This window comes from Haliaeetus leucocephalus, unplaced genomic scaffold, assembly GCF_000737465.1.
Source record: "Haliaeetus leucocephalus isolate CR32 unplaced genomic scaffold, Haliaeetus_leucocephalus-4.0 Scaffold92, whole genome shotgun sequence".
In the NCBI taxonomy this organism is placed as follows: domain Eukaryota; kingdom Metazoa; phylum Chordata; class Aves; order Accipitriformes; family Accipitridae; genus Haliaeetus; species Haliaeetus leucocephalus.
Window position 1 is genome coordinate 5,568,854 of NW_010972528.1, and position 13,052 is coordinate 5,581,905.

The 13,052-nt window shown below is 32.2% G+C and overlaps 1 protein-coding gene across 1 annotated transcript in view; it reads left to right on the top strand.

The window, feature by feature from the left end:
• The window catches only part of RPGRIP1L (RPGRIP1-like), an 80,495-nt gene that overhangs the window by 51,319 nt on the left and 16,124 nt on the right, over window positions 1-13,052 (top strand). Inside the window, exons 21-23 of the mRNA XM_010584901.1 lie at window positions 1,062-1,239; window positions 2,369-2,466; window positions 12,043-12,226. Coding sequence (XP_010583203.1) covers window positions 1,062-1,239; window positions 2,369-2,466; window positions 12,043-12,226 — 460 coding nt within the window. The remainder of the gene's footprint in view (window positions 1-1,061; window positions 1,240-2,368; window positions 2,467-12,042; window positions 12,227-13,052) is intronic.

The following is a 13,052-nucleotide window of genomic DNA, read 5'->3' on the forward strand; positions in this document are numbered from 1 at the left end:
GAGAAGTTAAGTCTCACTTCCATCACAGGTGGTGTTGGTCAAGTAGAATAATGAAAAAGTATTCTCTCTCTGAAAATTTTATCCACAAAGCGCAACTCTGTCACTGAAGGAATTAAGAAGAATGGTCCAACATTGTCTAAAACACAGTGGTTATGACATCATCTATGCCACAGAGGAGCATAAGAGACATAAAGTCAGTTTTCTGTGACTCGAAAACTTGAAGGATAACCTTTATTTGTAGAATAAGGCTCTTAATTGTTTGTTAACATTGCTTTGTTTTGTGTGGCTCCAAATGTGTTAGAAATAACTCTTCAGGTCCAGTTTTGGAAAACCCAGATGTTCTGTGGACAGCTGAAAGTTACCTCATGGTTTCTGAGGGTGGGAGATGAGGCATTAGTGCCTCTCTGGAAAATTCAGTCCTAGAGGAGAATTGTTGGATAATAAATAATGCATAGGTCTCCAGCAAGTTTCCATGGAAGATGCCATGTCTGTAATGTTATATTCATTGATGAGGTATTACTCCGTGTAATTGTACTCAAAGAGAAAGAAGGGAATAAGATTACTTCAAAGTTATGCACTGAAGATATTTTACCTTAGATAACATGCTTGTATTTTGTAGCAAAGCCTATTCTCTTTTATGTGATTTTAGTTTGCTTTTGAAACAGAAAATATTGTATAATTTAAGTTATAAAATTGCCAACTGAGTAAAGTGGTGGTGGTTTGTTTTGTTTGTTTTTTTTTAAGCTGAGTCTTGTAGAACTGAAAGAGGTGAAATATAAATGGAAATCTAACAGGCTGTATATATGTTGACAGGTACCAAATTATTATAATACTTACATTTTCACAAATACATATCATTAGAGAATTGTCTTTCTACTGTATCAATTATTTGTTACTGCAGTTGACAACTTCTCATTGTTTCCTGCACTGCATAAGCAATATAATTGTTTAAAGGCTATGCATAATGAATGTGAGCCATAACTCTTCAAGTTTTGAACATTATTAACTTTTACTATTCAAGGAGTGTTATAAAGACTGTAAGTTTATCTATTTTTATATAGCCTGTGGTACATGAATTTAAACAAGAAAGGCTAGCAGATGATGAGGTGAAGCAGATGGCTGAAGAAATTCAACAGGAAAAAGAAGACCTCTCACATCTGTCAGAGGGGCAGTTGGCTGACCAAAGCTCAGTTACCTCTGGAGATGAGACAGAAATTACTGAAGAATTGGAACCAGAAGGTAGAATTCATTTTTATGAATAAGTAACTGTATTTTCTTAATAAACCTATGTCTCTTTCCATTTTCTTAAGCATTTCTTACTAGCAGTGGGAGCTGCCTCATTATGAGAAGCTTCATGACAGAAATGATATTCTGGTGTACTTTATAGCTGAAGCTGGGTGGTAGAAATGGTGGTGTTATTTTCTTCCCAAATGGAAACTGTATTGTAATTGAATGCAAAAATCTGGTATCTGACCTAGATTCATAAAATATTAAAGGAAACCTGGCTTCTATTTTAAATGTCTTTATATTCTCCCTCAGAACTATGCTGTTCTAAAGACTATTTTAATGAATACGCTCCTTTTGTCTGCAGATAACAGCCAGTGCTGATATCGGAAATCCTTTCAGACAGGGAGAGGGGTAGTATGCCTTATCACATCTGTGACATAAAGTTGTTAGAGGCAGATTTATTTAAAGATTATAAAAGCTGGGTCATCCTGTTCCACCTCCAAGCTTGAACTGTTTATCATTGAAATAAACCAAGTCCATGATACCAAGTTTAAAGTAAAAGCACAAGCAGGATGCTAAAATTTTATGTTCAGTTGTTTGCAGCTTCTGCATAAGAATTAATTAGAAAAACTGGAAAAACATGATGTTGAATCCCTGTTGTGTTTTTAAGTAAATTGCTCTAGAGAAAAAAGACCTGAATGCTTTAGAAAATAATCCACCTGCATACAGAACTAATTTTTACCAAAAAAAGAAAAAAAAGTACATTCTTCTTTAAATGTACATGGTGTTAAACGTAGTCAGAGGAAATCCACAAATTCAGGCCATATTCTTATGCAAACGTAACTGTTGTTCATACTTCAGTTCATCACAGGACTTACATCATTCCACTCGTCAACTTTCATCTGGGAAACATTACTATTTTTTTAGCAAATTGGAAAAAAATACAATTTAGATGACTTTAAAGGTCATTGATTTGCCAATGTTAATCTTCTGCAAAGAGAAGGTTTACCTGGTACTTACACTTTATTTATTAGAAAAGCAAATATATTGCTATCAGGTTTCTCAGCAAGTCTCAGATGGACTACAAATATAGGGATTTTTAACTACAATGATTTCTTTTTTTTTTTTTCTTTTCCCCCAGATCAAGATGATAGGCAAGAAGATGATTCCATTGAATCAATAGTAACTGACAGTGATGACTGTATTGTTTCAAGCCCAGTATGCAAGAATATTAAACAGGTGAGTCAGAGTATTTATGGCAATTATTTGGTAAGTCTAAGAAAAATATTTTAAGCCTAATGTCCTCTAAGAGTAGCTTTACTATATCTAAGGTCAGATTCTAAGGTATTTTCAACGAATGTATGTTTTCCTCTTTCCAGTTCAAATAGACACTTTTCACAGAAAAAAAAGTTAACCTGACCCTATTGTGCATGTGATTTATAGGTGTATTTTTAATGGGGGAATTTGTTGTCATCTTCTCCATTATTGTCATACACACTTAGAATTAGACATTTCTAATTAGTTTCAATCTGAATCCGAAGTTTAGTCCTGCACAAAATCTCCCTAACGAAAGATAACTATTGCAACATGATGTCTAAAGAACTTAGTCGTCTTGTTCAGTCCTACCTGTTGCCTTTATGTAGGAAAATGTGCTTTTCTGCTTCTTCTAGTGATTTCTGAGGAAGGGGAGGATAATTTCACTTGTCAAGGCCTGTAGTAAAACCACAATGCTTAGCTACCCATTGTGTTTCATCCCAGTATGTTGACTTGATTGAATGTTGTTGAAATGGCAATTGCATAAGCTTGAGGTACTAGCATGTTAATAACATGCAAACCTTGCATATATTTTCTAGTTCATCCACACAGATTTCTTTTTGTTCCTGACTTTCCAACAGTTTTTAGAACTGAACATGTACACTATCCAATCACTTCAATGTACTTCTTTTTCTATTATTATTTGTGGCCATGTACAGTAATGATATTATCTTGATTTGTTCTTAAAACCAGCAATTAATGAGCTTAAAGTCATATATACAAAATAACACAGCATATACAAATTTGGAAAATCTACTTTAAACAGTATTTCAATGGTATAGTTCTCTAAAAAAAAAAATATTTCATGCTTTTAGATCTAACATTGAATGAACAGTCTTAAAAAATATAAAACTAGCACTTAAAATTTATTATAATGCTTCTAACAGTTAATACTTCTCTGGTCTGTCTTAGCCTTCTTTTAAGGGACCAGGGGCGTACTTTCATATCCTATCAGTCTTAATTTTTTTTAATGTTCTGCAATGTAATAACCTAGAGTTAGTTTGATGATTTTTATTGTAATCCTTTTTTCAAGGCTGTGTGACATATTACAAAGTTAACTAGCAACAAGAAGCAATGCTTCATATGAGAAATACTGCTCCTTTTTTTTTTTAAGTTGTAGAAGGCATTTAGAAATACTATCACTTACATATGCTGCAGAAAGATACAGAAGGTACCTTTGAAGACAGAATTGTATTGTTTATATGTAAAATGTTAAAATTTTTCACCTGTAATTTTGAGAACTTGAAATGACTGCTACTCATCACCATTAAGTCAAACTATAATACAGTTGATCTATACATTTCTAGTCATCCTGTATCTTATTTTATCAAAATTATTTGAGAACACTTCTGAGAGGATTTTGAGTGTAGATGCATTTCAGGTTCATTAATTTGTACCTCTCTCCATTGATCTGTTCATCTGGTAACAAAATGCGTGTTCCGGAAGGGTAGATAAGACAACAAAAGCTCTAAACTATTAAGGCAACATGTTTGATACAAATTGCATTTTAAAACTAGGCATTGGTATATTTGAAATCTTGGGGTAATTATAGAATACAGCATGTGAAAATCATTATTGAATTTGTATTTTTTTTAAGATTAAGAATCAGTGCCTTTTATCTTTTGAGATAAATAACCTGCTGGTAATCAAACACTGTAAATAAAACTTGTGATTTTTAGAGATCGTTATGCTAATTATCGTATAAATCTGAGTTGTATGCCAAACTGTTTAAGCCATTTAAGATCACACTGTTTCTTTTTTGCATGTTGCAAATTAGACAGTTCATGGTTATTTCTTAGATATGTTGATCTTAAAGGGTATCTAACAGATTTTCCAGTACTTAGCTGTACCACTTGCTTCTTTCTCTTTTCTTCTTGTCTATGATGTATAATTAATCATAGATTACTTCATTTTGTTTCATTTCATTTACAACATTTATGAGCTTCACTTTGTCGGTATGAAATGCTTGTCCCCTTCTTTCCTTTCCAAAGTGGCGTAATTAGTGTTAGCATCTTTTTTAACAGGCTACATAAAGTTTAGTGGCTGGATTAAATCAAGTCATTAACATAATGTGCTATACAATTTGCCCCTATCTCTTTTCGCTTCCAGTACATCAAAGTGCCACAGAGTGCCAGTGTAATTGGGCCTTGCTAGCTTGTCAGGTTCAGTCAGGCTGATGGCTGCTGCTTTTACTAAAAAGCTTCCAGGCATGATAATTAATAGAGAAAAGAACTCTGAGAAATGTAAAAGTTTGGACAGTTCTCTATGAATATTTCATACATTTGAATAATCAGAAGTTAACATTATCAATTTGATGTATAATACATTGATTAAAAGCCTTGTTTCAGATCCTCAAAATAGACATCAAAACTGGGAATTTGCATTTTCTTTGGCATGGTCTTTATATTTAAAAAAAAAATCTAAAAAAAAAAAATCTTTTCTCTTCCGTCCCCTCCTCCCTTTCACACCCATGTCTACACTTTATCCTTACAGGATATGATATAGCATTCAATTATCACAATAAAATTTCCTACTGTCAGCTTCCAAGTTGTCTTAAAATGTGCCCATAAGACAATTAGTGGCAAAAATTAGTTATTTGGTGGTGGTCTTGTTTTTTTCTGTTGGTGTGTTCTGTGGTGTTGGTCTCTTTTTTTGTTGCAGATACTGTGAGTGCATTATCTTGCGCTAATAGCAGTTTATTGAAAACTGTCATTATCAGTTCCTGTAAATTAACATCTCAGGGTCTAATTAATTTTGACATGAAAATCTCTCAAACACCATTAAAAAGGCAATACCAATTGCTTGTGGTTCTGCTGGTCAATGAAACATGTTTGGGCAAAGGTGGGGAAGGTGTAAAGCATAAAGTTTATGTATAGCAAAGCAATAAATACTTTTCCTTTTATTGTGCCTTTTTTGTACAATTATTTCAATAGTGCATTTCCTCCTATGAGATATCTGCATTCATTGAAAGAAAGAAAATTATTTGGACATTATTGCAATTTTAAATTTTGGCTGTCTTGATTTTTCTTTACATTTGTTTTCTGCAGGACTTGAGTACCTTTGGTGTACTGTAGGGAGATTTCTGAGTGCTCAATGCTTTTCTTAAACTGCCTTGTTCTGTGAATATCTAATCCAAATTTAGAGAACTAAAATTTTAGGTTTTTAGTATTACCCTGTGTTGCTAAGTTGGCTTGATGCTACTGTGCCAGAAATACTAATCCTTTGTATTCTCTTAGTCTTGTCTAGATCTAAATTTAGTTGCTTAGTACTTTTCTTCTATAAGAAAATGGAGAAATAAAAGTGCTGCACCAGCATATTTAATTAAAAAAAGAAATAAAATTTATGAAACAGAACTATCTTATCAGAGTAAGATAAAGGTAACTTACTAGAGCTTTGTAGCCAGTATTTTCAAAGACTACTGATGGATCTAAGATTTAAAAGGAGCATTTGCCATTCTCCATCTTTAAGGTGATTGTTTGCTATTATGGTCAGTATTAGACAGGAACTAAAGTAAAAGAGAGAAAGTTTGAAGAATCCAGGAAAGACCTACGTTTTGTCTCTTGCCACTGATAAAGTTTGAGATGATAGCAACTTGAATAGGCAGTATGCTGAAATGATGGATTTACAACTTCTAGTGCTTGTCAAATATACTTTGAAGTAATAATTAGAAGCATGTACTACAAGTCATTCTTCTTGATGGAAGAACTGAAAGAAGAGGGAGAAATAATACCAAAAAAAACCCAAACACCAGCTTTTAAAATGATCCAAAACCAACAGAATCTTAAGTCATTAGGTAACCCATTACTTTTTAGGTAACAAATAAAACTAATTAGTCAGAATATTAAGTTAAGTAGAAAGTCAGATTTAAGGCTGAGTGTATAAGCCCACAGGAAAAGCATCAACAGGAGCCATTTTTAACCTAGCTGGTAATATTTTTTGTAGTTATGAATATGAATGCTCCTTAGTTGCTTACTTGAAAGACTGTATTTATCAGAGCTTATTGACACGGCAGTAAGTTATGGTGACTTTACAAGTAGAAAGGAGTATTCTTCCAACTGGAGGTCTAAAAAGCAAAGGATGGTATTTGAAAATAAATTTGAGTATTGATTAGCTGTGATATATATCACCAAGCATAATTTTTTTTACGCTGTGGGTAATATGAGAGAGAACCAAATTTCAGTCATTTTTGCATGTTTATACTGTCCCCACACAATACTGTAACGGCAGCAAGGTGGGGAACGACAGTATCAAATGTTAAGTATTAAAGCTCTAAATAAAAAGAACAGCTGTATTTAAAATGTGCAATTTGATTTTATTTTTTTTTATTACAGATGCACTCTTAACAAATGAAAAGGCTATGCAGATACTTCTGCTTTCTTCCTATATTAAGGGGGGGGGGTTCTAAATGGATTAACTTTCAAATACAGATTTTTAAAATTTATTTCATTTTTAAATCAAACCAGAAGTCTGTGATCTACATCTAGAAAAATACATGCATAGATATATATAAAAGCAGAAAACCTATTATATTTATCTTTGTTTAGTTTTTTGCATAATACTGCTACTTATTTCATCTTATTTCTGTATCTTAAATGTTGATGTGTATTAGCATACCAAAAATGTCAAGAGTAAGACCTCGTTTTATTAAGAAATTTTCTGTCTTTCATGCTTATTTACTTAAGGATCATGCTGCCTTTTGAAATGAAAGGTAATTGTAAGTTTACAGAACATTTGAATTACTTAATTGTGTGACTAGTTGGTACTGATGTAGCTAACTGACTTTGAGATTTGATGAAGTTGGTATTTGCTTTTTATTTTATCTGGTGCTATGATCAATGGTGAGTGTTCAAACAATAAAAAAAATGAAGTCTTCCTTTGAAATAGTCTGCTGTAGAGAGGGGTGTAGCTTAGTTCAGGACTGTAACAATATTGTTTATGTAGCCTTCCCCACTTCTTGGGGAGAAAATACAACTCGGAGTTAAGGAAGTTTGTATCTTGCCAGTCAAACAGCTCCAGTTATATCTGCTTTTTTGTATTTATTGATCCCTAGAAACAGTTTATCTTTAAAAGCTATTAGTTGAGGTGGTGCCACAGGCAAGTTACAAAACCAAATCTTTAAAAACAATTCAACTTCAGGAGAAACACTGAACAATTTTTTGTTTATTCTTCAGAAAGAGTGGTGGAGGCAAGCCATTTGAAGGGAAGAAAGTATATTATTCAAGAAATCAAAAGTTGTATTATGAGCAAAGAGCAAATGTCACTTAAGTTCAGGTGTATAGTTGTCATGGTTGTGGTGGGAAAGCTTCACATCCCTCAAGAACTTAGTATTTTCTAAAATGTTTGATGTTTTATACTGAATTAGAAATTGTCTTTTCTGAAAAAAAATCAACGTATTGATGAATATATTACAGATTTGCATAGAAGAGGCAATATCTAATCATTGAATTGTCTCAAGCTGTAGCAAGTTATTCATGCCTTTGAAGACATTAAAGATGAATTCATGCTCTGAAAATGATGAATTTGGACTCTGCACTAGATAAAACGGCAGCAACCAGAGATGTACTCATTGTCACAAATCAATTTTTTGTTTACTGTGTTCTTAATTCTAGACAGAGCTGAAGGGATTGCGTTGAACCTTATTATGGTGCTAACCTTGTGCCATTGCATTTTCCTCCCAGCACATGACAAAAACCACTGATGCTGGGGGAAGATTCTATGTGCCTTTCCCTTCCTCAATGTAAATCTGACTCCAAAAAAGCTGTTGAACAAAGACAAATCTCTTTGCCCCAAGTCTTAGGGAGAATCTAAAATGCATGCACTTTTGTGAGTCCCAGCCCTTCCGAGAAGGAACAGGGAGCATTTCCCTATCACTCTTTCTATGCTCACATCTACACCATTGTGGGGAAAACCTAAAAATAGAAGATGTTGTTCCTGACACGAAAAGTCACTGCATACAGTTAAGGACTAGAATAATTTTTTGTAATGCATTTTTATGTGTATATGTAAGATGTTGACCTGTTAATCATAATTACTTAATGAGTAATGTTTGTGTCTCTGAACAGTTAAATTAGATTGACATTCCTGTGATAGCATCCCTTTGCAGCTCTGTTCTGACATTGTTAATAGGATGATCACAGGAATTTGGCACCTGATAGAGAAGAGGATGATTTCTCATTCAATAAATGTATTTGTCAATCAAGTGATATTGATAGTGATTGAAGTATTGATAGCAAATGGATGATTACTTGTGATTATTGGACAATAGCTTATAGCTTATCTGATGTGCTCTCTGCCTGAAATAGAAGGGAATAAGTGGACTGTGGAAATAAATACGTAAAATCTTAAGTAGTAAAGCATGAATATTTTTGAGCATTGGTAAAGATAGGATTCAAGTTGATCTTACAGTTAAGAAGTTTCCTTTTTTTGGAGTTTTTCAAGAGCAATATATTAGTTAAAACCATGGATGTAAAAAGTAGTAACATTGTTTACATTGTTCCTAGAAGTAAGGCATTTTCAATGCTGCTGTTGTGTGCAGAAAGCACAAACTCTTTTTTCTGTAAAACACTAATTCTGTGGGATACTATCGTGGACCATTTGAGTCAACTGGAATTTTATTATTCACATGAAAGTCTTAGCATTTTATTGTGACCAAAAAGGAAATTGAAATATGGAATATACAGCTTCTTGAAGATGGAGGACTTTTTGTGGAATTAAAAAAAGCTTTTTTTAATCTCAGAAATCAAAAAGATGATAAAAGTTATGTTGAGACTTCAAATTCTGATGTAAAGTCCAATGCATTTACTTAACCTAATCCTAAAGCTTGTGAAGGAGTTCAATAATTCTTCCAAATCTCTGGGTAGTGTTAATTTCAAAGAGTCAATATTAAATATTAAATGGTAAAGACAGAATATTGACATAGACTAAGTATCATGCCCATGTTTTGTTTTCCTCACTTGAAATGAAAGCACTGAACCCGTTTCCCAGAGACAGTCTTTGAAAGCATTTAGTATTCTCTTTTTAATACATGTGTCCAGTCTCTCTGTTAGAGGAAATTTCATATTATATTTTGTTTTAAATACTAAATTTAAAGACTAATTTTATTCCCATCAAAGTAGAATGATTTGTGGGAAGTAATTGGTCATGACAAACTATCCATTTTTCACTTGAATAGTGCCTAATAAATGAGACCAAGGCTTAAAAAAAAAACAACTTAGGAAAAGGTTTAAATAACATACATCGCTCTGCATTGTAGACATATAAATAGTTGTTTAAAAATTAATTCCTATCGTACATTGGATGCTACATATATTTTCAGCATGGCTACATTATATGAGCGGTTTTGTATTATTGGTGAAATATGACATGCTAGCTATGATGTTCTTAAGCAGTTCTATATTTTTTATTTGTAAATATCTTTAATCAGTTTGTGTTCTCCTTTGTATATGCTATATTCATGTTTAATATTAATAAAACCAGGTATTAAAATATTCTTGACTGTTAAGCTGTAAAACAATTTATTATTTTTTCTTACAGTTTTCTAATAGTATGACTCAGTTATTTGCTTCCTTATAAGTTAGAAAGCAGAATACCTGGATTTACCCTGCTATCCTTGAAAAACTAATATTCTTTGCCTACAGTATGCAATTACAGGTGTTAAATATGTCAAACAAATTTTAAGATATGTAAAAGGAATACTTTATAATACAGGATATTGTTTTTGGACTTGAATCATAAACTACTGTCTGTGTACAAACTAGTCTGACATAGCTGCTAAATACTTTGGGACGAACAAAACCACTCAGCATATCACTTTAAATACAGATGCTAATACATCTGTTCAGTGCAAGAAGAAAAGAGTTGTTTCTGAAGTAAAATTAGACAATAGAGCCAATTTCATTTTTTATGCATGTGAATGTAGAGTGCTTGAGGTTATTAGTTGAAACTGAGTAACCTTTCCAGGCTTTCATCTCTTTCTTTTCAAATTTGAATATGAAAAGCATATTCAAGTCAAAGACCATCACTTTAATGACACTTGGCAGTCATTTGATTTATTAGATTTTAGAAAAAAAAATTTCCTTTAAATATTTCATCATTCTATGCTAATCCCAGTAATATTGCCAGCTGAAGCCGTGTACCTGTATTAGTGGAGACAGAATGGTGTGGAATTTTCTCTGTCATCCTAGTAAAATTTCCATGAATCTACTGAATAATAAAACAACCTTATTGAAATATTCAGATTTGGGTTTTTAGTTAAAGTGTCTTAGGATACATAATAAAAGGAAATGTCTTTTGAAAGGAGTGGGTAAAATTACTTCATCAAATATTGAAAAGGCTTGACAGCAATGGAAATTGTTCTCTATGATGGGTATTTTTACAATAGGACACACCTGCTTTTCAGTTTGATTAATTATATAATTTGTTTGGAAAAATATAAGCTATCTCCATAATAAATTAGAATATTGACTTGAAGTTCTAACACTGAATCCAGAAGGCTAATCTTTTGAATATAATTTATTACTTCAAGTGATTTAACTTTACAATCAAAAATTGTCAAAATATTTCCATATAGGGAAATATTTTTAATAGAGTTATGAACTTGAAAAGAAAGAAGTAAAAAAAATTTTTTTGACATTTCTGAACTCCAGTGTGTTCTGTTTGCTCTTTGAAGAATCTCATCTTTGAATGCTCACCTAGGTACTCCAATTTTGAAACCATACTGGCTTTTCTTTCTTTGAATTACAGAGTTACCTAGGGAAATATTTCTGTCGAGTCTGACATTCCCACTTAAATACATAAAGCTTATTAAAATTTATCTGTACGCAAATAATATAGACTTTGCCAAACAGTATGAAACAATTTCATATAAGCAACAGAAAAATGCCATTTTAGTGAAAGATAAGAAGAAAAGGCTCTGGCAAAGAACAATTGGGATATTACTTTTATTATGATATTGTTAATTTTAACTTTTAACTAGAAAATTTCAGTATATAAAGTTGAATTCCATACAAATACAGTGTTACTTTACATGCCTAACTACTTTGTGACTTGATGGATTTTTATTGAACTATTTGTAGTATAGTCTGCAGTAGGCACTGAGTAATAATTCTCTTTCATTTGGAAAACTTTGGTACCTAATATTACTGAGACTATTTCAAGCAGTTACAGGATCAAGATACAAATGGCTTTGCTGTGTAGCTAAAAATAATGGCAACTGAAATTTACAGTTCAGATATCATTTGTACATGAAGATAACCTTAACCTAATCTTCTCCAGCAGAGTATGACTGTTGCAAAAATATTTTCAACACCGAATGTAAAGCAGTATCTGTTGCAACAATATTCTTAACTACAAACCCTGGGACTTTGGAATCTCATTGTGTCTATGTCAACATCAATCAATTGGTGTTAATCATACAAAATAGCCAATCATTTACATATTTGTGTTGAAACTTCAAGAAACACAAAATAATTTGTATTATGTTTGTGCTTTGTTTTTAAATAGGCAACTGAAAAAATTCGGATTGAAATTATATCGCTCAGTCTTACTGAGTCACGAATTGCATCAGATGAAACAATACAGCAGCTGTTTGTAGAATGCAGATTATACAATTTCCTTGCAGAGGAGACCCCACTGTCACTTCCAAAACCAACAAGTGGTCAGAGGATTCACTATAACTATAGCAATGGTGAGTACAATGTATTCGTGAGCAGGCTTGTTTCTTCTTTTAAATTCTGTCTTATGAAAATGCCTGCCAATAAAGTCTACTTCCTCTATATATTATAGTTGCTTTTATCTGTGTACTAATTGTATTTGTCTATTTCTCAAGTATCTTGGGAAATATTAAAGGTGGTTTTTAAGAAATGAGATAAGGATGAAATTATCAAGTATAAAATGAATTATTGAAGTAGGCTTGTGTATGAAATGATAACTTTACAATATATTTAAATATGCTGCTAGCGCATAAATTTTCAAATTAGGCTATACATAACCAAAATTTATGCATTCTTTTTAAAAGAACATGATGAACTGATTTCTGTATCAGTACATGATGATATAGCGAAAGAAAAACATTCCATGTAACCATGTACAACTAAAATGCAGTTGAAAAGAGAAAACGTAATTGGACTTGATCATCACTTGGGAATACTCAGTGTTCCTTTAATAAGAACTTTTTGAAATAGGAAATTATTCAGCCATGTTTAATACTAATACATTGCTATTTACTTCATAATACTTAATCCTGCATTTTTCATATGCTATTCTCTAATAAATGAACATTTGAAAATACTTTATGTCAATACACAGTGTAATTTACACTAATAGCATACATAGAACTATTGTAATAATTGGTAATTCTCTTGTTAACTATTTTCCCAGCTACTTCATAGTATTTCAATTTTTCATTAACTTTTTTTGTTGTTGTTAGTCTTATTTCATTTAAGTTTCAGTCTGAGTGCTTCATGTTGTCTTGGACTTTAGCTGTGAGTATCCTGGAGCAGGTGAATCAGTTT